Source organism: Antechinus flavipes, chromosome 1 (genome assembly GCF_016432865.1).
Source record: "Antechinus flavipes isolate AdamAnt ecotype Samford, QLD, Australia chromosome 1, AdamAnt_v2, whole genome shotgun sequence".
In the NCBI taxonomy this organism is placed as follows: domain Eukaryota; kingdom Metazoa; phylum Chordata; class Mammalia; order Dasyuromorphia; family Dasyuridae; genus Antechinus; species Antechinus flavipes.
The window spans coordinates 694,378,089-694,403,886 of NC_067398.1; the positions used below are offsets into that span (position 1 = coordinate 694,378,089).

A 25,798-nucleotide genomic window follows, 5' to 3' on the forward strand; every position below is an offset into this window, starting at 1 on the left:
CCAGTATCTGGGAACTCTGTGCATCATCCCTCCTGCAGCTCTAGAGCTGGCCAAGTCCAGGGAAGCCACCAGAGTCCCCTACCTTGTACGTGTGGAGCCAGAACCTCCCCAACTGCCCAGAGCCCCCTACCCGTTCTTCTTGGGCAAGTAAGCTTCCATGTCAAAGAAGATATTCTGTCGTTCCTTGATGCTGGCGCTCATCTGCTGAATGAGGTCGGCCTCTTCAAAGTTGGCATGCCGCTTACACCTGTTGTTGAGATGAAAAGGGAAAAGGGTGGGAGTGTTGGCTCAGCTAGCTGCCAGCGTGTCTAGACACTCCCAGGTCTGGACACGCAAAGGCATCTCGCCACCATCCCCCTCACTTTAAGCCAACAGTCAGGCTTCTTAACCGAGTGGGAGAAAATAAAGAACACACTGTAATCAGAGGACCTGAGTTCAAATTCTACCTGTGACACTACCTGCATGATTTTAGGCAAATCACTTCACCAACGTAAGCCTTGGTTTTCCCATATATAAAATTAAAGGGTTGGAATTAAGGCGCCTCTCCCAGGCAATTTTACGTCTCATACTTTTTGCATAATAGAAACAATCAACTTTACATCTTTAATTTCCCTTCTGCCTCAGTTTGCCTTCTGCATAATAGGAACAATCAAATCAACAAGCATTTACTAAGTATTTCCTGCATGATAGAGATTAGTGATCCAAAGTCAGAAGCAGACTCAGGGAGATAATCCCTGCCCTCAAGAAGCTCATGTTGTACTTATAATCAAGCCTGTCCTATGTCAACCAGTAAAAGTGTAAACATCTCTTATCCTTTCTTCTGCCTCAGTTTATCTTTCACGTAGTAGAAACAATCAAATCAACCAGCATTTACTAAGTATTTCCTGCATGGCAGAGATTAGTGATCCAAAAGCAGGAGGCTCGAGGAGACAATCCTGGCCCTCCTGAAGCACGTGCTGTACTTATAATCAAGCCTGTCTTCTGACAACTGGTAAGAGGGTAAGTACTTGAGAAGTAAAAGCTCTACAATAATATGTGGTCTGGATGCCATTCATTAGCAAAAACGCTTTCCCCAAACTGGAAAAACAGCTCAGAGGGCACACCCTCACTCCTCCAGGGCCAGCAGCATGACCTCTACCTTGCATTACAGACTCTGAGGCACCTGTTGAACGTTTCAGGAATCAGTGAAAGAAGAACAGTGTGATCACAAGCCATATATCATCATCTACAAAGGCAAAGCCTTAGCTTACATTGCTAAGATAGGAGCTCTCAGTTCTTTTTTCCACAGCAGGCAAGGGGGTTGCAGTCATCCACACTCCCTTGACAGGGTCTCCCTTACAACCAAAGGACATTGGTTTATAAATTGAGGCTCTAATCTTGTAACTAGGTCATCAGCCTGCTAAACCCGGAAAACAACTTTAAACGTGCCAGGATGGCAGGATCACAGATTAGAACTGGAAGAAGCCGTATAGCCCTCTTAGGTTAAAAAATGTCCTCATTTCCGAGATGAGACTCAGAGAACTGAAGGCATTGCCCCCGGCCCCCAAGCAGTAAATAGCAGACCTGAGTTTCAAATCCAAGTTCTCAGACTGCAATTTCAGAGCTCTTCCATAACCATACACTGCCCTTCCTCCCTCCCTACCCTCTCTCCTCCCAAGACAGCAAGAATCTTCAAACCAGCTGGATTATAAGTGTGGAGATCCCTTTACTCTGTGTCCAGGAAACTGGCTGATCCAAAATAATAGCTTGTGTCATAATTATCTATGTGCCATGTCTTTACACTAGTCTAGGTGTCTCTCTGAGCACAGGGGCAGAGCTCCACCAGGGTCTAGCACAGACAGTAGGCATTCAATAAATGTTTGTGTAAATGGAATAACAACATCTTTTACATATTACTCAGTGCTTTTGAAAGTGCCATAATAAGCAGTTTGATCAGTAGAAATCAAGCTAAATGAGGAGGAGCCTAAGGACCTGACTTCAAATCCCAAGCTTACTATTTATTACCTGTATGACCTTGAGTAACTCACTTCATCTCCCTGGGCCTCAGTTTCCCCATCTGTAAAATGATGGGCTTTAAAAGCTCTAGCTCTAGTTTCTAAGATCCCTTAGATTACGTGATCCTTGAGGGCAAGGGTCTTCTTTTACCCCTTTTTGTATCTCAGCACTTAGCACAGTGTCTGGCTAACTTAATATCTATTGAATGACTAAGACATCCACAATTGTTCCTGTGAGATCATCAGTGCAGGTATCATCAATCCTCATTTTACGGCTGAGAAATCTGAGAGTCAAAGAGAGCAAGCAAACTGGGGACGTGGCTCAGAGAGGAGCGGAGTCCAGGTTTGTCTATATCTAGGGTCTGCCCTCTCTGTTATACTGCACTGCTTCTTGGAAAGGAGGCAAGAGTTACTATGACATTTTATTCACTGAAATTCTTTAATTGCAAATATCCACTAAACTTGTTCAAGCATTTATATTAACAATCAATACCCAGAAATGAGTGTGGACCACAACATAGCATTTCCACTTTTTCTGTTATTTTTTGCTTGCATTTTTGTTTTCCTTCTCAGGTTTTTTTCTTTCTTTCTAGATCCAATTTTTTTGTGCGGCAAGATAACTATAAATATTTATACACATATTGGATTTAACATATACTTTAACATATATAACATGTACTAGACTACCTGCCATCTAGGGAAGGGGGTGGAGGGAAGGAGGGGAAAAGTTGGAACAGAAGTTTTTGCAAGGGTCAATGTTGAAAAATTACCCATGCATATGTTTTGTAAATGAGAAGCTATAATATTAAAAAAAAAAAACATTCAATACCCAGCTTTCAGTAAGGATAGGAACTGTTATTTCATTTTTACAGGGGAGTTCCCAGGGGAGGAAACTATGTACAAAGCAGGTAGGCACCTTCTCTGCAATTCAGACTCAGAGTGTTCCCTGGCAGGACACTGAGAAAGAAGATAAATTTCAGGCCCAGGGTTACACGGGCAATTCATCAAGACTTTATAAACCGAGTATATATATATATAAACTGACTCCAAAACTGCACAGCACTGCTTCTCCCAACTATTCAACAGGAAGGGAAAGAGGAAAGGAAGGGAGGAAAGAAGAGAGAGGGAGTGTGATAAAGGAGAAAACTAGAAAAAGAAAGGAAAGGAGGAATAAGGGAAAGGAAAGGAAAGGGGAGCAGGAAAGGACAACCTAGAGGGAAGAAAAGAGGAAAGAAAGGAGAGAAGGAAGAAGGAAAGAAGGGGCAGAGGGAAAGGATGAAAGAAGGGAGGAAAAAAGAAGGTAGAGAGGGAAAAGATGGAGAAGGGAGGGAAAGAACAGGGAAGCGAGGGAAAAGAAGGGAGAGAATGAAAGGATGGAGAAAGGAGGGAAAGGAAGAAAGGAGAACAAGGGGGAAGGATTAAAAAAAAGGAGTAATAGGAAAAGAAGAAAGGAGGGATGGAAAAGAGAAAAGAAGGGGAGGAGGAAAAGAAAAAAAGTAGGATCACAGATGAAAATCAAAGGCTGACTCAACTATAGGGTTTTATGAATTGAGATATGGGCTAAGATTTCAAGATCCAGCCAAATATCCTCTCTCCTTGTCCACCCCCAGTCTGGAGGCCTATGGGCAAATAGCTTGTCTTCCCTCTCACCTCTGGAGATTACCCTTGAGGTCTGATAGCCGTTTCTTCTGCTTGCTGATGGAGCTACTACAGGAGGCCTGGAGTGTGGTCAGCTCTTCCAGCTTCTGTCTATACACTTTGTGGGTTTCCTAGAAAGAAGAGAATGAGAGGAGGCTTCATGAGACAGAATCAGCATGCAAAAGTAGCATCTGCAAAACACTGTAGAGTATTTCAGATGGGACTGATAGAGAACAGTTTAACACGTCCTGCCTGATGGCAGAAACCATGTTACCAGGACCAGTAAGACAGGAGAAGGTTCACAAAGCTTGAGACAAGAAGAGACACACCAAAAATTATGGATCACTTTTTCCCCCTGAGGCAACTGGGGTTAAGTGACTTGCCCAGGGTCACACAACTAGGAAGTGTGAAGTGTCTAAGCCAGATTTGAACTCAGGTCCTCCAGACTTGCAGGACTTCTATCCACTGTGCTGCCCCTATGTATAACTTTTTTTTTTAATTATAGTTTTTATTGACAGTGGATCACTTTTAAAAGAAGAAATACAATCTATCAACAACTATGAACAAAGGTGAGGTATCACTTGAGAGACATAGACTAAAACTCCTGCTCAAATCAGCAAGGAGAATTAAAAAGTGGCAAGTCTGTGTTGGAAGGGCTGTGGGAAGGCAGGTACATGAATACACTGTTGGTGGAGTCACAAAGTGGCCAACCATTTTGGGAAATGATGGGGAATTATCTAACAAATGTCACTAAATTATTCATAAATTAGTTCCCAGTGATCCCTCTGCTTTCTATATATCCTAAGGAGGTCAAAAACAGAAAGTAAGACCCCGTGCAAGTTGAAATATTTAGAGCAAAAAAATGGAAATAAAGTGGGGACCCTCTACCTGGAGAACGACTAAAGAGTCATATTAGTGTAGTGGAATATTATTGCCAGTAAGAAATGGCAAATTGGAGGAAGTCAGAAGAACATCAAAGACAATACTGGCTATGGGGTTAGAGATCCTGGATTTATATCCTACTTTTACCAGCAGGGGCAGTTAGATGTAGCAGTGCAGGATCTGAAATCAAAAAGGCATGGGTCCAAATCCTACCTCTGATGCCTTTATTAAGTGATATAACCATTAGCAAGTCACAAGAACTTTTATCAACCTCAGTTTCTTCATTTGTAACATGAGGATAATAATGGTTCTACTTTCTGCAATTTCTGAGAGGATCAAGTGAGAAAACATGTTGTAAAGTGTTTTGAAAACTTCAGGGGCATGGAATAGCAGAATGGATGGAGCACCTACACTGAAGGAAGAACCTGAGTTCAAATCCTGCCTCAGATTCTTCCTAGCTGTGTGATCCTGGTCAACTCACTTACCTCCAGGAAAAAAAAAAAAAAAAAAAGGAAGCAGCAAATGTTAAAGCATTCTATGAATGCTATTTAGCTGCTACTAATATAAACAACATTATAAAATAAATAATATAAATAAATCTGTGTGACCTTGGTCATGCTTATTTAAATCTCAGTTTCTTTATCTGTAAAATTAAGGGGTCATATTAGATGGCCTCTAAGGTACTTTTTTGGGGAAGATATTTTCATTTATATTATGAATTTAACAATCATCAGTACAAAGAACAGATAAAAGAATTGTGTGTGAAACCACAAATTCCTATTACATACCCTTTGTTTTTAACAATGTATATCACACTTATCATGGCAGTTACAAAATTGCCTGTCTGCACTTCCCTTCCCCATGCTGGATGTTTAGTTTTCTGTGCATTTTTTTTTGTGTTTTACTGATAGTGAGATTATACATGTGTAGGCATGTTGTATGTGTACAGGTATGTATCTATGTGTGGGTCACTTCCACTGACTCCGGCCCCACAAAACTCTCTTCTGCATCAAATAAACTTTCAATCCAAACCAATCAACACATTTATTGCTACTCAAATGTTTCAGTCACATCTGATTCTTTGTGACCCTCTTCAGGGTTTTCTTGGCAAGAGGTACTGAAGTGATTTGCCATTTTCTTCTCCAGCTCATTTTACAGATGAGAAAACTGAGGCAAATGGGGTGAAGTGACTTGTCCTGGGCCACCCAGCTGGTAAGTGTCTGGGTTCCGATTTGAATCGGTGAAGACGAGTCTTCCTGACTCCAGGACTGGTGATCTATGCACTGTGGCTCCACTAGCTGCCATGTACAGCACCCATCCACTATGGTATCACCTAGCATCATCCACGTCTCACTCCTGACCTCGGATTCCAAGTCCCTCTAGTTCTAAATCTTTAATCACAAGACTTGTTTGTTATTGGGACAAAGAGAAAAAGGAGAATTTACAGACAGAATTACTTCAATAATATAAACTCAGATAACAGAAGCGATCAAAGGCACCGATCCAGCTTGGTTCCAGATGACTGAAATTAAAGCTTTTTCTTCTAGACTGTGGACTAGTTGTGTAATCTTGGGCAAGTCATTTACCTTGGCTGGGCCTCAGTTTCCCCATCTGTAAATGGAAAGAGTTGGACTCAAAGACCCTGGAGGTTCCTTCTAGTTCTTAATCTACAATCCTATCCTGTCACAACAAATACAGTGCTGAGCCTAGTGTCAGGAAGATTTGCAAAATACTTTACAAATATTATCTCCTTTGATTCTCTCACAACCACCCTGAGAGGCAGATACTAAGACTGCTTCCATTTTACATATGAGGAAACTGAGGCAGATAGAGATTACGTGATTTGCCTAGGGTCATGCAGTTAATAAGTCTCCCTGACTCCAGGACCTGTGCTCTAAGCACAGCTCTCTAGCTGCCATTCTGTTATTTCACTGGCATAGGGAGCTCCCGTTGAGAAACTGATTCCTGACTTTGTCTTGGCAGGTAGATCTCCAAATATTTTATATTATCTACAATTATTTTTTTCTTTATTAAAGCTCTTTATTTTTCAAAACATATGCATGGACAATTCTTCAACATTAACCCTTGCAAAACCTTATGTTCCAATTTTCCCAGCCCTTCCCTTAGATGGCAAGTAATCCAATATATGTTAAACATGGTAGAAATAGATGTTTAATTCAATATCTGCATACATATTTATACAATTATCTTGCTGCACAAGAAAAATCAAATCAAACTAGAAAAAATGAGAAAGAAAATAAAACACAAGCAAACCACAATAAAAGAAGTGAAAAAACTATGTTGTGCTCCACACTCAGTCCCCAGAGTCCTCTCTCTGGCTATAGATGGCTCTCTTCATCACAAGATCATTGGAACTGGTCTGAATACCTTACTATTGAAGAGAGCCATGTCCATCAGAACTGATCATCTTATAAAATTGTTGCCATGTACAATGATCTCCTGGCTCTGCTCATTTCACTTAGACTCAGTTTGTGTCTCCCCAAGCCTCTCTTAAATCATCCTGCTGTGATCATTTCATTTCTTACAGAACAATAGTATTCCATAACATTCATATAGCATCTTATCAGCCATTCTCCAGCTGATGGGCATCCACTCAGTTTCCAGTTCCTTGCTGCTACAAGAAGGGCTGCCACAAACATTTTTGCACGTTTGGGTTCCTTTCCCTCCTTTAAGACCTCTTTGGGATACAGGCCCAGTCTACAGTTATTTTAAATGGAGTTTCTCTTTGTATCTCTTGTCCCTGGAGAAACTGATTCCTGATCAAAGCAGACTGACAAGTGCTCTGCAGTCTATCACTTGAATGGCCTGGAAGTGCCAAAAGTTAGAGTGGAATGGAACCCGGGTATTCCTGCCATGGAGGCAAGCACACCACCTCTGGATCCATGGACGGTGAAATAAAATACAAGCAAAGAACCTAAGAAATTACATCAGAAATGCAATGGGGAAACCCATGGGAAATGTGGTTCTGATGGGGTGGGAGGGAAGGAGGCAGGTCAGAGATTGGAGAACATGCCTGAGAGCACAGGAGCAAACATTCAGGGCTAGAGGGAGACCTCAGAAGTCACTGAGCTGGCCCCTCTCCAATTTCACAGAAGAGAAGCTGTCTTGTCTGAGGTTCCCCAGGGCAGAATGGGGCAAAGCCTAGTCTCAAACCCGATTCTGATCTCAAGGGTTCTCGGGCATTCTTTGCGTTATTCATTATTGCCAGCTGTGTCTAAGGCATTAGGGATGAAACAGCCCAGGTACCCAGCATCCCCAGGCGAGCAAGATGTGCTTCAGGTTCCCAAAGGGGCAGGAACCAACTGAGAAGCAGCTTGTGGCAGGAACTAACTGGGACAACTGGGAAAGCCCTCCGTGAGGAATCACTCCATCCTGCAGATTCTCACAAGCACTGGGCATCAGCAGCACTTGGCACAAGTCACTGGTTCATCCAGCACCAAAAATGCTTGGGGGGCATAGATTCAGCTGGAAGAGAATTGGGGGTGATCCTCAATCCTCTCATTTGAGGCAAATGAGACTCAGAAGGGTAACAGGATCAGAGGACCCTAAATCTAGGGCAAAATGGGATGTTAGAGGCCACTTAGCCCAATGCCCTTCATTTTACAAATGGGGAAACTGAGTCCAGGCAAGTTAACGGCGCTTACCCAAGGCCACCCAAAGTCAGCACTTAAACCCATGTATTCAATGTCCACATCCTGGGGTCCTCCCAACAAACAAGCCGTCTCTCTCTCACTTGTCAAGGTTTCCAAAGCAGGCTCCCCTCCATCGTAACCCCGTGAAGCAGGTCTGTTGATCTTTCCATTGTAGAAGGAGGGAAGGTGAAGTTCAGAAAAAGCAAACTGCTCAACCTCGTGAAAATCCAGGGACAGCAAGACCCCCCACGCCCCCATCTGCACTACGAATCCCAGGCTGCCTTTGTTGGAAGAGACCTCTGGGTATCACAACCGCAGCTGGTAAGCAAACTGGAGTTGAGAAGTTCAGTGACTTGCCCAGGATCACCCAGAAAATAAGTCTGGCTATTGCTGACCTCATGGAGGCCCAACAAAGACGCTGAGGGCACCGAGAAGTCCAGGGCCTGAGCCACTATCCCTGGTCACTATCAAAGGTAGGATGCATCCAGCGAGCCAGCCACTACGGCAGTGTGCAGCCCAGGCCCCCTAACTCCGAGACTTTATTGTTCTAGCAAAACCAAGGAAATACTAGCATCCTCTTGTTGGGCCTAGCGTGGAGTGCAGGAATGGGAGAGCTCCATGCAAATGGGAGGATTGCCAGGCTACAGCGCTTGACTCACAGGCCCCACACGGGGACACAGCCTCTGAAAACTGCCCATAGGAGGCGAGGAGGGAAATGCGGAGCACCCTGCCTTTCTGGCACAGGGAGGACTGATAAGGTCCGTAGTATACAGTGCCCAGAAGGAAGAAATCCCTGCTCCTCCCCTATACATGCACCTGAACCCCACCAGCTCGCTGCTGATTTAACCCCCCATAATATCTGTTCCTCTGAGTGGGAAGGCAGTTGAGGGTCTTGGGAGAGTCGGGAGGAACTGGGTCTCTCCCAGAATGTAGCAGTCTCTTCTACGTGCTCATATGTCCCCTTCAAAGAAGGAAATTCATTAATCACAAACAAGTTTGCTTCTATTAGGAATTAAGAGATACCTGTGTAAACCTCTCTGGCCTTTGGAGACTCTGCCCCATTGGGCTCCATGGCGCCGAGGACCACACAGCTGAGAAACAGCTGGAGATGATTCAGTGGCTGCAGACAAACCAGGGGGAAAAGAAGCGCCCAACCCGAGTATGGGAAGGTGCCAAAAGGAAACGGTCATCGTCCTGATTACTGGGGCCCTCCGATGGCCCGGTGTGGAGCTAGAGGCAGCTAGGTGGGTCAGCAGAATTGGAGAAGTCCTTCCTCTGACTAGCAGTAGGATCCCCTGCCTCAGTTTCCCTACATGCAAAACAGGAATAACAGTAGCAACTTCCTCACAGAAATACTGGGAATCCAAGTGAGTCAAGCGTCACATGTTAGCTGCTATTATTAATAAAAGGTGAATAGAGCACCAGGTCTGGAGTCAGGAAGATCAGAGTTCAAATCCAGCCTCAGACAATGACTGTGTGACCCTGGACAAGTCACTTTACCCTGTTTATCTCAATTTCCTCATCTGTCAAATGAGCTGGAGAAGGAAATGGCAAAACCACTCTAGTGTCTTTGCCAAGAAAACCTCAAATGCCTGAAAAATGACTCAACAATAACAAAATTAATAAGCTCCAGTTTACAGATAAGGAAATCAAGGTTCAAATTCATAGGTAAGAGGTGAGATTTGAGTCTACCTCTTTACTGATTCTTCATCTGCAATGGTTCTCAAATTCACAGGCAGCTCCGAAGGCAAGAGACAGAGCGGGCAGTCAGCTCTGAATAACGGAGCCCTTCCCAAGCCATAGGACCTCATCACCATCATTAGCACCCTCTCAAGCTTGACCCATTGGTGAACCAGTTTAAATCTGACATAATCCTCTGCTCTTAAATCTGTTAAAACTATGGTCCTACAAGGACACTCCCTTGCCAAACCCAACCTTACATCACTCCCCATCAGCCTCCTTTTTTTCTACTCTTTAACAGAGCTGGAAGAAGTCACTAATCAGAGCTGACTGGACCTTTATAAGTTAATGCTATCTAATCCCGACTGGGCTCTCACAGCTGCCAGGCAATCCTTTTATTTCTTCCTAATTGATTCTCTATCCCCCTCTGCAGAGAGGCTGGCTCTTTTGTTGTTGTTGTTGTTGTTGGGGGAGTTGACACTGTTCTAGCCAGTTTTTCCTCTTAAACATCTGACTGCTCACTCTGTTTCTTTTGCTGGATTACCCATTATATCAGTGGCATTTCATCTGTACATGGGGATCCCTGCAGGCCACTGGTTAATCTGGTTTTAAAATGTAATGCAATAGGTGTGTCTCATTGTGTTTTTAATGATTTTGTTAAATATTTCTCAATTTGTTTTTAAGGTTTGGTCATCCTCCTCAAGCCTCCCACATCACCCCTCATACATGAAACCATCAGCTCTAAGTTCCCTTTCCTATTCTCACCATCCTCAGTACCATCTCCTATTCTCATCTCCTTTGCTCCAGTCTTTGATGGAACGATTCTTGCCCTCAAATCGAGTCTTCTCCAGCAGACTGCTCCCATAATTATTCCCACTCTAACCTTTAATTTCACCCTATTAGCAGCTTCTCTGCTGCCTACACACACTTAAGTTTCCCCCAAAACTTAAAAAACTTTCGCTTGATTTTTACAATCTTTTGCTTTTCTCAAACTCCTTGAACAAGTCTTCTAATTATTGCCATCTCCACTTTCTCCTTCTATTTTTTCTCCCTCAATAGTATTTTATTTTTCCAGATGCATTTTTTCCAACATTTGTTTTCATAAGACTTTTCCATTTTCTTTTAAAACCTCAGAGATCTGGCTTCCAACCTTGTCATTTTGCTGTAGTTGCTCCTTCCCAAATCACCAAAAATAAACGTATTATGAATTTGACATACAAATATGGTCATTTCCATACTCAAAGACCAGAAAAAAGAAACACATTGTATGTATGTATATATATATATGTGTGTGTGTGAAACTCTGAATGTAGCTGCTCTGTTGCTGCTTGGAATTCTTTCTCTCCTCATCTCTACGTCTTTGCTATTCAGGCTCCTTTTGCATCTTACCCTTTCCCCATGAGACTTTCTCCAACCTCCTGTCTATACCTTGTCTGTACATAGTATTTGCATGTTGTCTCCCCCACTGAACTGCTAAGTGACTTAATGATTGAAACTCAATTATGCACACTTGCTTTTTTCCATGTTTATAACACACATTTAACATGGTAACTCCGATGCTAGCTTGTCTTTTTAAAACTTCCTTTGGCTTTCTTCGAGTTATTTTATAATTGTTCCATTCTCTTATTACTATCCCTTCTCCTCCAGTATTCCTCCTCTCACCCCTCAAAATAAATTCCTTCTCTTGTAATATAGAAGCACAATTAAATAAGCCAGAGCCAATCATTGGCCATGTCTGAAGCCACCCTTATCGCCCCTGTAGTCCAGTCCATCACCATTCAGTCAAGAGGAAGAGAAGATAATGTCAGTTTCATCATTAGTTTTCAAAGGTAGGCCTTCTTAAGTTTGTTCCACTCACAACCCCTTTTCCCCCGAAATCCTTCCATGACCCCAGGTATATAGGTAAATAAGATAGGTATACAAATCGAACATTTGTTAATAATCAAAATTTCACAACCTCCATATTCAGTTACATGACCCCATATGGGGTTATGAAGCACAGATTAAGAAGCTGGCTTTTAGGGAAGCTCTGTTTTAGAGTTCTTAAATCTTTTAGTCACTAACAATCTCTTTTGCCAAATTGGACGGCCTTGTCTCAATCTTTTCTGCAGTCTTTGCCACTGCTGACTTCTCCTTCCGGAGTATATTTTTTGGTGTGTGATTCTTTTGTTGTTGACACTGGTCTACCCAGGTTTTCCTCTTAAATGTGTGACTGCCCAATCTTTGTCTCTTTTGCTAAATTACCCATTATCTCAGTGGCATTTCATCCATATATGGGGGATCCTTGCAGGCTACTGGCTGATTTCATTTTAAAATGTAATGCTATCAGTATCTCATTGTATTTTTATTTATTTTGTTAAGTATTTCCCAATTTGCTTTTAATCTAGTTAAGTCATACTCTGGAGTGACACCTCACATTCAAAGTACACCCTCATCCCAAGTGTGGGTGCTCCCCAAGGCTTAGCCTTGGGCCCGCTTCTCTTCCTCTCCACTCTCAGTGACCTCATCAGCTCTCAGGGGTTCAATTATTCTATGTGGATGATTCCCTGATCTAGAGATCTAGCCCGAATCTTGTCTCCTGAGTTCTTTCATCTCAAATTGCCTTTTGGACATGTCCCACAGGCATCTCAAACTCAACGCATTCAAAACCAAGTTCATTCTCTTTTCCTTCAAATCCAGGCTGACTCAATAACCAGCAATAGCTCCCTATTACTTCTGAGATGGAATAGAAACACCTTTGTATCTTGCAGTTTAAATGCTTTCACAATCCAGCCCCTCACTCCCTCTTCTGCAAAGAAAGGCAAAAAACCATCCAGTACCAGCTCTCAGGGAGCTCACAGTTCAATGGGGGAGACAACATGCAAACACTATGTAAGACAAGGTAATGCCAGAGTATAAGCACCTTAAGGACAGGAGCTTTTTCTGTTTTCCTTTTATCTTCAGTATCTAGCATGATTGCTGGCATACAGTAGGTGCTTAAGAAAGGTTTGGTTGCTCAACTGGCAAGGAATAATTTTCTTTTTGCTTAGTCCTAAACTGTTTTTTGTTTGTTTTTCCAGATTTTTTTTTTGGGGGGTCTGGACACAGTGTAGGGAAGTTAAATGAATTGTCCTTGAATACTCAGTATACATAGGAGGTAGGATTTGAATTCAAGTTTTCCGACTTCTGAGACAGCCAGCCTACATTCACTGGTAGAGACCAAACTGCTTCTTTATGCACCCTTAAAATAAGAGACTGTTCAATGTGGAAGAGGTTTACCGGCCCCACTCTAACACAAGCCGCCTTAACACATAGTAGGACCTAACGGGAGCTCCCTAGAAATCAGTCACAAGACTTGGATGCCATCGGCCGGGTTCAGGTACCGCCACCGCCAATGTCTGCCTCAGAGTACGCCATGAGCGGGACACTGGACCTCCCACAGGTAAGAGGACCCTTAGGTACTGCAGGACCTGGAGCCAGGAGGACCCGAGTTCGAAGCCAACCTCAGACACTTATTGGTTGTATGACCCTGGCCAAGTAAAAGAAGGAATCAAGTCTCGTGACTACAGACAGCATGCTTTCCACCTTCACAGAAAGGATTATCATTGTTTTAACAATCCCAGGAAATCCGACAGAAGGGTCTCAGGTTGGGGGTTTGCCCACTGTTAGAGGGTTTCCTGACTCCACAGCTCCCTAGGTTTGGGGCTCTACACGATGGAGACCAGACTTGGCGACGCTGCTGGCATCTCTATGGCAACTGACCGTTTACAAAGCACTCAAAGGCTCACAGGAGCCCCCTCCACCCTGCTTTGAGCTGCTTTGAGCATGAAGCATCCCATTCTACAGATAAGGAAACTGAGGCACAGGGCAATGAAGCAAGGAGGCCATGGTCACCCAGTTACAAAATGTTCATCCATCATCCATTTAATGATTAGCCAGATGTTACACTGGGAGAGAAAGAAAGGGGAAAAAGCAGTGGCCGAGCCCAGAGAGTCTCCATTCTAATGAGGATGACGGTACACATACATAGAAACATTCACACACAAGCATTTTACACATATATGTGTGCGCACACACGAGATAGGGCATGGTTCTGCACTATGGATAAGTGTGTGCATGTATGTATACATTTACACATGTATGTGTGAATCCACACGCATAAACACACCGCTATTCAGAGATGTTAGACATGCACACATATGTGGACACTTCATGTAGATATAGGTGTGTAAGTGTATACTTACATGTGATAGGATAAACTATCTATGCTCATATATATGTGCATGTATGTACACCCACCCACAGATACACTCACATATGATAACACACACATATATGTATGTACACAAACCCATAGAGAGGTGTGTATGTATATATAATGTGATTATATATATATATATCTATGGCATATACCTATTGATAAATGTGTGAGCATAACATATACATACATATGGGGTATATAAGCACGTGTTATGCACGTGTGGAAGTTTACATATACACGTTCACCTACATGTGGGCCGTATGTATACACTGCACACCCGTGTGGCTGCCCGAGCGTGTGCATGTACATATATATACACGAGTACTTGAGTGCCCCCATGAGCCTTTAGGAGACGGGTGGGGAGGGGCCTCCTGCAGAAAGGGGCTCGCCCCGCTGCGCTCGGCAGAGCCCAGTCCCAGCCTCTCCCACTTTACGGGCTGCCTCGGTCCTAGAAGCTCCCGGGCTCTCAGGTAGCTGCTCCTGGTAACTGAGCCTGCCCTGCTGGCGTTGCTGGCAGTGGTTTCTGCTAAAGGGGGCGGAAAAAGGACCGGGGACAGATGATGACGACCGAAGGCGCATCGAAGGGAACAGAGCGACCTTGGCTGGGCTCTCCCTCTGGCAGAAGCTGAGCCAGGTGACTGGTGGTTCCTGCCCGGCCTGCTGAGGGGCCACCTGCTCCAGGATGGGCAGAGGCTGGGCACTTGGGAGGCTCCATCCAACGCCCCCAGCGGCCAGTGCGCCTCGTGCCAGACAAAGGGGGCAAAAGCACCAGAAAGGCACGCCGGGATCAACAGAGAAACACGTGTAAAGTGCTTTGGAAATCTCAAAGTGCTAGCCAGCAGAAAACCGCCAGTTATTATGCTATTAATAATATTGTTATGGTGCTGGACTGAAAAGGAAGACGAGTTCAAGTTCCATCCCCGACACTTACTAGCTGTAAGACCCTGAGCAAGTCGCTTATTCTGTTTGCCTCAGTTTCCTCATCTGTAAAAGGAGGGGGAAGAACTCGAGAGCCTCTAAGGTTCTTTCCAGAATGAAATTCATCATCTTTTGATGAAATGAAAAAGTCCCCAGACCCAAGGAGTTACGTTACATTATGAGGGAGGACAAAAGTGAAAAGCTAAGTCTGTATGACCATTGAGTTACAAAGCACTAACAACTAAGGGAGGTTCAGGGAACGTTTTTCAGGGGTGAAGACCAGAAGGAACCAAGAGGAGGGGGCTCATTCTAGGGACGGAGGCACAGAATGGGCAAAGGCAAAGTGGCAAGAGAGGAAGGCTCAAGTTTCCATTTTGGGGAAGGGAAATTCAATCCAATGAACATTTATTAAGTGGTACTATACAACACTCAAGGAGCTTCTGGACAATAAAGAAAAGGCAGATTTGGGTCAGCAACCATATGTTCATCTCCACCTGAGGGCTAAGAGAAGGCAGTCTCAGGCTTTCTGGGCTCCCTTCAAAGCAAGGAGGGGGGTGGGCTTAAAGGGTCTCTAGATTATAAGCAGCAGACAGGAAACATCCATCAAAATGGCCATCTCAGCATCACTGAGTGACCTTCTGTGGTCACGGCACAGGCCACAAAGTCAGGAGCGAAAGCCACCTAGCTGAGCCCACACTGAGTGCCGGAGGCCACCCCTTCCCACCCCCCACCCACCAGACAGCCCAAGGACCCTTACTGCTCTCCCCAGGAAAGTTCCCCTCATCCCAAGGCACCCGTGGGCTTCTGAAAGAAAATGGATTTCTCTCTTCCAATGGAAAGCCCCCGAGTTTTGGGTGAGAGGGGGAAGTCCCAGCAGCCTTTGGATTTCTGCCTCCCTCATCCTGACGAGGAGATGGGCAGGTTTCCTCTTTTCTGGCTGCATTCTCCAGAACTGGAAAAACAAAAGCCCAGGGACCTCAGACACCGCCCCAGAGGTAGCTGCAGCCACAGAGGGAAAGAACAGGATGTGGCAGGCGGAGATCCAGATGTGGCCAACGTGAACGCTGGGGACACTGAGAGAAAACTGTGATTTAAACAGTAAAAGGACTCGACTGGGCGAAGCTTTCTGCCTACAGCCTGCCAGGCGCGCATCCCCGAGCCCCTTCCCTCGCCTCCCCTTCGAGATGCGCCCGATTCACACCCACGACTCTCAGAGTCCGGATCCCGACAGCCTTCCATCCAGGGACCTCCTGGGCTCCAGGGAAGGCAAGCAGACTCCTTCTGTCTTTGGTCTAGAGCCAGCATGGGAGACAAGAGCAGGGACAGCAAATGACCTACTTAAAGGTCCAGGCTGAGGCAGGGGTCTTGCCTTCTCATCTGCACCACGGGAGGCCCCCTTCTGTACACTGGGAGCTCACCCACCTAAGATCTGACTGAGGTTTGTGGACTGAGTGCAAGTGATCTGGCGCTTCCAAAATTGGGGTTCAAACCCTATTTCTGGGATTTACTGGCTATGATTCTGGCCAAGGTGAATCACCTCACTGATCTAGTTACTTCATCTGCAAAATGGACTTCATGCCCGTGGAAGTCCTCCCTGTCAAGGAGGGATTTTTTTTCTTTAAAAACGCAGTATGACCGGTCTCAGACACTTAACACGTCCTAACTGTGTGACTCTGGGTAAGTCACTTAACCCTAATTGTCTCAGCAACAAATTTAAAAAATAAAAAAATAATAATAAGGCAGTAGGTGGTACCAGTCCTGGAGTCAGGAGGACCTAACTTTGAATCTTACTAGTTTTGTTCCCAAAAATAAAAATAAAGAGGCACTGGAGTAGACAGAGTAGATATATGGCCTCAGGAACAGGAAGTCTTGGGTTCAATGTTCACCTCTGATACAAAATGGGCCTATGACCCAGGGATTGGAGTCTCAGTGTCTCCAGACAGCTCTCTAAAATCAAAAATCACAGGGAAAATGCCAATTGGGTTTACTCCTCTTCCAAGAAATCACTCAGGGTGATCATGAGAATTAAATGCAGTAATCTACCAAGGTTAGGTCCTAGGCCAGGAGACAAGACCGCCTGAATTCAAATACAGCCTCAGACACAGCCTGGCGTGAGATCCTGGGCAAGTCACTTCCCCCTGTCTGCCTCGGTTTCCTCCTCTATCAAATGAGCTGGAGAAGGAAACGGCCAACTCTTCCAGCGTCCCTGCCAAGAAAGCCCCAAGGGGGCCATGGAGAGTCAGCAAACTTTACAAGCCCCAAGGACGGCTGGAATATAAGCTCCTCGAGGGCAGGGCCTGTCCCGCTGGTCTTGTCTTTGTATCCCCAGGAGCAGCATCAGGTAGAGACTGATGACCGTTATCACTCTCAGGTCAATTCTGGGCTCTCAGACCAAGGACACAACAGGATGGGAACCAGTTCTGGAGTCAGGAAACTTGATTAACCTCTCCCGGCCTCATTTTCCTCGGCTGTAAAAGCAGGGGACTGGCCTCTATTTCTGGGCCTTGAGGTCTTCCTCTGTGAAATGGGCTTAGAGGAGGGTGTCTTTCATCTTCCCAAAGAGTGAGCTGCAGCTCCCGGTGACTTGCTCCCCCTCGGGAGACCACGGAGGCCTTTCGCCAGAGGTTGCCCCTCTGCCCTCGGGCGAGGTACCCCCAAAGCCTGGGAAAACAACAGCTCCCCAGCTTGTAAATTATTCCTTTGCACGCTTAGCCTGCCAAGACTTGCTATCTAATTGCTGTTAATTGCATTGATTACATAGCTCAGAAGTGTCAGCCTCCACCTCCTCAGCCCAGGAAAGGGCGAAGGGAAAGTATTAACAGCAACAGCATAAAACCCCCCAATCTCCCCTAACATACACATCCCCCCAAACCTCCCTGTCTCCCCGGTGACCCCAAAGACCAGCAGGAGAAAGCCAAATTGAGCATCGGGGCTGGCTGAACTTTTCCTATCTTCTGAGACCGGAGAGAGAGCGTTGGGGTAACAGGTTCGATCCACTTTCAGGGTGGGGGGAGTGGAGCGACTGCTGCCCAGGAGGTAGAGTGGGCCACAGGGCAGTGGCTTCTGTAACTAGAGATCAAAGGGACCCTGGAGGCCACATAGTCCACTCCCTCCTGCGTGGCCACGAAGGCCAGAGGGGGCTGCTCGGGATCCAGGGGGCCAGGAAGAAGTAGCTCCAGAATTTGAACCCTACGAGAGGCAACCTCCCATTGTCCAAGAGAATCAAACTAGTTAAGCTGAAAGAGCATCCAGCCCAACCATCCTCCGGAGAAAGAAACGGAGACAAAACGAGTGCCGGGTCCAAGATCATCCCAGTGACCGCTTAGCTGAGGCTCGTGCACCACGAGGCCTCCGTCCTGGACACCTCCACAGGCAGGAAAAGGAAGCAGGACCCCCTTCCCCATCCTCGCCCACCTCCTCCGACTCAATCTCCCTCCTTCTCACCGGTTCACAGCCTCCCCAACCTTCTCTGAAACCAACTTTGGGAAGCCAGCCTCAAGCCAAGGGCTGAGAGAGACACCCAGAAGTAGGAGCTTCTGCCTTCGGCTGGCAGAGGGAAGGCTGGAAACAAGACTGTGAGCAGAGAAGCAGCGTCCAGGCGGGTAAAGCCCCCCGAGCTTTCCCTACTCAGACCAAAGCAAGAGATGAACAGCTGGGGGTGCAGCGGACAGAGCCCCAGCCCCCAAGTCAGGAGGACCCGAGTCCAAATGTGACCTCAGACACTTAACACTTCCTGGCTGTGTGACCCTGGGCAAGTCGCTGAACCCCAATGCCAAGAGAAAGAAAGAGAGAAAGAGAGAGAAAGAGAGAGAGAGAGAGAGAGAGAGAGAAAGAAAGAAAGAAAGAGAGAGAGAGAGAGAGAGAGAGAGAGAGAGAGAGAGAGAGAGAGAGAGAGAGAAAGGAAAGGAAAGGAAAGAAGTCTCTTGGTCAGCCCCTTGGCCTGAGGCTGGGGTAGCTTGGCCCCCCACCCCTGGCAGGCTCATACCCTCTGGGTGACAGCGGGGGCCCAGCAGCCCTCACCCCAAGGGAGAAGCCAGGTAGGGGCGGCTGAGGGGGGAGGGGGAAGCATCCGGAGCTGGCAGCTGTCACGCAGGTATCACACTCTGCCCAGGCTGTGAGGGGGTCCTGGGGAAACGCAAGGGGGCGGCCCCTAGTTAGCAGCTAGGTGAAGGAGGAAATGGGGAGCCGGGGGTTGCCCGCGGTCGGGGGAGGTCACCCAGAAAACACACTAGCGCTGAGGCTCCAGCTCCCCCTCCCCAGCTGGGAGGGCTCTGAGGCTGGACCACCCCCGTGTCCCCCTCCCATTAACTTTCTCAAGCAGCCTGTGAGAGACACAGAGAGAGACAAAGGTGAGACAGTGACAGAGACCGAGAAGAGAGGCAGAGACGGAGAGGAAAAGAGAGAAAGGAGGAAGGCGGAGAAAGATGGAGAGAGACAGAGAAAGAGAGAAGGGGACGCGGCGGGCGAGGGCAGAGCCGGGGGCAGGAAGGGGCTCCGCCTGCCAGGGATCCACGGGTGCGTTCCCCCCAGTCGCTGGCGGCCAGAGGCCAGGGTCTCGGAGAAAATGAACCACAACAAGGGGATGGGCCCAGCCCTGGGCTTGCATGCGGACGGGGCTCGGGGCTCCCCGCTGGCGGGCGGGGGCGGACCCAGGCCCCCGCCGGGGAAGGTCCCGGGGTGGGGGCGGGGAGGGGGCCGGAATGCCAGCTCAGGGAGAGGGACCCGGGAAGTGGGAGGGGGCTGGCCGTGCTCGCTCGCCCCCCGCGGGCCCCACCTGCAATTCCTGGAATTCCTCCTCCAGCTCGTGCCACTCGCGTTCGCATCGCTCGAGCTGCGCGAACATGGTGCAAGGCGGGCGGCGGCGGCGGCGGCGGCGGCTCCTGCTGCAGCTCGAGCCCCCCTCTCCGCCGCACACCCCGCGCACCCCGCGCGAGCTCCTCCCGCCCACGCCCTCGTCCGGCACCAGCTGTTCCTGCGCGGCCCGGAACCACGCCCTCCGGTGACGTCACGCCCACACTGTCCCGCCCTCCCCGCACAGTCCGGGTAACGTGGGGCTGGTGCGCACGCGCATGCTCCTTGACCCCGCTCGTCCCGGGGCAGCCTCCTCTAAGTGCTTGCGCTCCCAGGACAAGGGAGGCACGCCGGCTGACACCGATACCCTCCTTCTCCCAGGGCGCACCTCCCCCTCGGCCGGCAGGGCCAAGTCCCCGTCGCCACGAGGGCTTCAGGCCGCAGTTTGAGCCCCAGTTCCAACCCCACCCCCGCCTTGCCTTGCGGACGTCCACCAGCTGCCTTGGCAGAGCCCGCCAAGGTCACTCGCCCGAGACCTGCCCGGGGAAGGCGAGCAGGGGATCTCCCGGCCACCCTCCCACGGCCACCGGGCGGCAAAAAGGCGGGCGTTATTTTAACGAATTCTAGAGCTTTTTGCTGTTGGGAAGTGAAAAGCGACTCCGCTCCCCCAGACCGAGACTTCTTTGTCCGGGAAGAGAGGAGGGGAAGAAGGCACCACCTTAATTTTCCACCCGGATCTAGGATTACTCATGCGGGTGCTTATCGGCGTGGCAGCTGTCGGTTTCACTCCGGGGGGGGGGGGAGCGAGGGGGGAGGGAGGGAGAAGGGAGGGGGGGGTCTGGTTCCCTTCCTGCCCCCACATTTCTTTAGAATTTCAAAACTGGAAAATACCTCAGAGGTCATCCCAAGGTAGAGTCCTACATAAGATTTTAGAGCTGAAGAAACTGTCAAGCCCAGCTCCAAAGGAAACAGACTTCCGTCCCTCCCTCCCTCCCAACCCCGCCCGTCATTCATTCCCACCAGGTCATAATCTAGAACCGCAGCATAGCCGCCTCCCGGTCACTCTCCCCCTCCTCTAACTCCTGTGGCTCCCTATTATCTCTAGGATGGGGACTGGAGACCTGTGATATGATGTTGAATGGTGATCCTTTGTATGGTTGCCACATGAGAAAACTCTTAGCAACGCAGGCCAGAACCTTCTCGGCAACTTGAGAATATTAGAAAGTTGTCTGGAGGTTGGAGAGATCCAATGACTCGCCCGAAGTCACACAGCGCTTGAAGCCAGGTCTTGCTGGTTCCACGAGGAGATGTCTTATTCACTAGGACTGACTGTCTCCTTTTAGGAACAAATATCCCATATGTATCTGTGTGTGTGTTTATGGAAACACACTCCTCCATTACATAAGCATGTTAATTAGAGCTAATATTTGAAGTTTTACAAGCACATCACCAGTGTCATTTCATCCTCACAACCACCTTAGAAAGTGGGCGCTTAGCTCCATCTTACAGAGGAGGGAACTGAAGTAGAGAGCATTTAATCGATTTGTCCACGGCCACCCAGCGAATGTGTTCAGAGCTAAATCTGAACTCTGGTTTTCTTGTTTCCAAAACTGGCACTCATTCTATCCACAAGCTGATTCCTCCTTACCGTTCCTGTCTCTCTTTTTTTTTTTAAATAACTTTTTATTGACAGAACCCCTGCCAGGGCAATTTTTTACAGCATCATCCCTTGCACTCACTTCTGTTCCGATTTTTCCCCTCCCTCCCTCCACCCCCTCCCCCAGGTGGCAAGAGTCCTTTACATGTTAAATATGTTACAGTATATACCATTCCAGTCTCCTTAATATGTTCCTAGCCTCAGGAAACCCTCTAGTCCGGTCATTTTGGACTGCTTCCCCTTTTCCTCACCCTTATTTCCATTGTCATGCCTTTACATTGCTTGTCCCTCCTGCCTGGAATGCTCTCTCTTCTCACCTCTCTTGAAAATCCCCTATTCCTTTAGGACTCAGCTCATTCACTACTTTTTGTAGGTGGCTTTTCCTTCTCCCTTCATTTGCTCTTGGCTTACCACTAAGTGGTCGATTCTGGGCGCATCACTTAATCTCTAAGTACTTCAATTTTTTAGCTGCAAAATGGGGAATATCACCTACCCCCAAGGGCTGTTATGAGGATCAGATTTCCCCCCCAAAAAAAAATCCATGTAAAGTGGTTTACAAATCTTACTACCTAATAATAATAATAAGGTATTATTATTGTAGAATTTTATTTTCCCATTCATTATTTTCTTGTTTCTACTTTGTATGTGTCTTGTATACTTATCTACATACATCTTATCACCCCTGATTGATATATATTATTATTATATAATATTATGATATATACATATATATATTGACTATAAAACCCTTCAAGGAGGAGACTTTATTTTTGTCTGGCACAGAATTGGACATTTAATAAATATTTGATCACATAACATAGTGGAGACTCAAATCTCAGTCTTCTGACTCTAACTCCCCATCTAAAACATATGCCTGTATCTAACTAGAGTAATAACTTTGATCCTAGTAGTACTACATTGGCAGAGACACTGATATAAGAATAGTGGGATTCTATGCACGCTCTAGCCCACACAGAAAACTCATGCAACTTCATCTGGAGGTAGGCCACCATTGATCTTTATTTCATTCCAAGAAAAACAGCTTAACACATAGAATTTTAGGAAAACTACTGCTCTTCTCCCCACTCCCAAGAGAATGATATTCTCCTTTAGAGAGTCTCTGTTTCCTGAATGTTTTAGTAGTACTTATATGAAGAAATTATCTTGTTAGAGGTGAAAAATGAATAATAGAATATTACAAGGGGGAGGGAAATGAGCATCAAAATCCAATCCAATCTTTTTACAGGAGAAAATAGGGATTTATCCGAAGTCACACAGTCAATTGAGTCTAAATCCCATAATCCTAAAAGTCAGCAAGATCTTCAATTTCTTATCTCCTTACTGCATCCTTGCTTATGATTTCTAGACATAAATACTTTTCTCTTCCTTTTTACTGAAAGGTCAGAGAGATAAAGTGAGGCCATTAAGTATTCTAGAAGGACCACTTGACTGGGGAGTCAGAAGAAAGGAAAGGAAAAAAAAAAAACATTTATTAAACACCAGATATATTCCAGACACTCAAACATTTATCTCCACTTGATCTCCACAACAACCCTGAATAAGTTGTTGTTTGGTCATTTTTCAGTCATATCCGAGTTTCTGAGACCCTATTGGGGTTTTCTTGGAAAAGATACTGGAGTAGTTGTCCATTTCCTTCTCCAGTTCATTTTTACAGATAAGGAAATTGAGACAAACAGGTGAAGTGACTTGCCCAGGGTCACCCAGCTAGTAAGTGTCAGAGGTCAAATTTGAAACCAGGAAAATGAGTCTTCTCATCCTAGCTTTCTGTGGGCCATGTGGGCCACCATTATAAAGGATAAATGACTGGTCTAAGATTACAAAATTAATGAGTTTCATATGTGGATTCTCAAAAACCCATCACTCTATTGCCCCTATGCTGACTTTTTTTTGTTACTAAACTTGTAAATAGTAAGTTTATAACCAGGAATTTTATTTAATTTAACAAATATTCATTGCATGCCCACTACATACAAAACACTGTATTGGTGCTGAGAATACAAAACTCTGAGACAGACCCTCCCCCTCACAGAGCTTATATTCTACCAAAGGGGAGGAATAACATACATATACAAATAAATACAAAATAATATCTTTTGGGGGGTATGAGGCAATTGGGGTTAGATGTTTTGGTCAGGGTCACATAGCTAGTAACTGCAGTCAAATTTGAACTCAGATTGCTTGTTGTTTAGGGAAGAGATGGGGGAAGGGAGGGAGAAAAAAATGGAACTCCAAAAATGGAGGTTTTTCGAGGGTGAATGTTGAAAACTAACTTTGCATTTATATATACATATAATTTTGGGGGGGAGAGAGGGGCTGAGGCAATTGGGGTTAGGTGACTTGCCCAGGATCACATAGCTAGGAAGAGTTAAGTGTCTGAGACCAGATTTGAACTCAGGTCCTCCTGACTTCAGGGCTGGTGCTCTATCCACTGCACCACTTAGCTGCCCCTGTTTGCATATATTTTAAAAATAAAAAGCTATTATTAAAAAAAATGTGAACTCAAATTCTCCTGATGACAACTGGTGTTCTGTCTACTTCACTACCTAACTACTCCTAAAATAATATCTTTTTAAGCCACTTATTGCTATCGTTTTTACATCACATTCATGTCCATATATGTGTTAAGTTCTGACCTTCTCTCCCAGTATAGCTCTCCCTCGGGGTTCTAGAGAAATAACCCCAGAGAGTTAGGGTATTTCCACTCTTTGCCATTGACTTGAGCCCCAACTAGTTGTATTTCGTCTCAGGGAATTAGAAACTAACAATCTAGTTCTATTTAATGATATCAACTAGTTTTTAGAAAGAGCTGGTGACTTCAAAGATATAGAAAAGCAAATGTATAATTTCCTCCATCCCTTCAAGAGCATATTCTAATGCCCAGCTTCTTACTGTGGATTGCAACCCCATATGGGGTCTTATAATTGATTGTAAGGGCCTGAAGTTAAGATTTATAAGTAAATGTTTAATTCTTATACCTATTTTACCTACCTATATACCCGGGGTCACAAAAAGGAGTCACAAGTAGAAAAAGTTTAAGAAACCCTACGCTAACCCACACTACCTCCCTTTCTGGGAAGGAGGAGGCTCAAAACAGCTTAGTTCCTACATAGCAGTAGTTCCATCAAATTCATGTCTACATACGGATGATTGTGGATGATCTCATTCCATCTCATCTTCTCCAGAAGATTATTCACTCTACTATCCCTTCTCTCTCATTAATCTTGAGTAGTTTATTGCTTATTGCTCTTTTCCTACCACCTATAAACATGGCCATATTTCCACATCCTCAACAAAAGACTTTATCAATGTACTGGGAGAAAGGCAAAAGGAGAGGGGAAATAGCATAAAGTAACTGCCATAAATGAAGCGAGAAAAAGCTTTGACAGTGGAGAGGAAGAGGGGGAGGGGAAAGGGAGTGAATGAATCTTTCTCTCATAATTGACTCCAAGAGGAAATAACATATACACTCAATGGGGGTATAGAGATCTATCTTAACCTGCAGGGAAGTAGAAGAGGAAGGGGATACGAAAAGGGGGGAGCATGACAGAAGGGAGGGCATATTGGGGGAGGGTGTATTCCGAAGCAAAACATTTTTTAAAGAAGGGACAGGGTGAAAGGAGAGAGAAAATAAATGGGAGATGGGGAACACAGCAATAGTAATCACGAAAAGAAATTTAAAGCAAGTTTCTGTGATGAAGGCCTCTTTTCTCAAATATATAGGGAACTGAGCCTAATTTATAAATAAAAAAGAGCCATTACCCAATTGAAAAATGATCAAAAGATATGATCTGTGCCCATCATGCATATGCTTTGATTTAACAATACCACTACAAAACATGAATCCCAAAAGAGATCGACAAAAAAAGGGGAAAGGACCTATATGTACAAAAATATTTATAGCACCTCTTAGGGTAAAGAATTGGGAATTGAGAAGATGTACAGCAATTGGGGATGAATAGATTGTGGTATGTGATTATGATGGAATACTATTGTTCTATAAGAAATGACGAGTAGGATGCTCACAAAAAAACCTAGAAAGCCCTTCATGAGCTCATGCAAAATGAAATGTACCATGTACAAAGTAATAGCAATGTTGTGGGATAATCAACTGGGAATGACTTTGCTATTCTCAGCAATACACTATTCCAAAGCTACTCTAAAGGATTTATGATAAAAAAAATGCTATCCATACCCAAAGAAAGAACTAACTATATCTGAATACAGATTGAAGCATACTTTTAAAAAATTAATTAATTTATTTTTTATTATAGCCTTTTATTTACAAGTTATATGCATGGGTAATTTTTCAGCATTGACAAGTGCC

The 25,798-nt window shown here is 45.6% G+C and overlaps 1 protein-coding gene across 1 annotated transcript in view; it reads right to left on the reverse strand.

Annotated features, from left to right (window-relative positions):
* Nucleotides 1-19,952, reverse strand: part of TMEM120B (transmembrane protein 120B) — a 39,056-nt gene extending 19,104 nt beyond the window's left edge. The window contains exons 1-3 of the mRNA XM_051972739.1: nucleotides 19,780-19,952; nucleotides 3,645-3,763; nucleotides 131-247 (exon numbers count right to left, since the gene is read on the reverse strand). Of these exons, the coding sequence (XP_051828699.1) occupies nucleotides 131-247; nucleotides 3,645-3,763; nucleotides 19,780-19,848 (305 nt within the window). The 5' untranslated portion in view covers nucleotides 19,849-19,952. The remainder of the gene's footprint in view (nucleotides 1-130; nucleotides 248-3,644; nucleotides 3,764-19,779) is intronic.
* Between the last annotated feature and the right edge of the window lie 5,846 nt (nucleotides 19,953-25,798).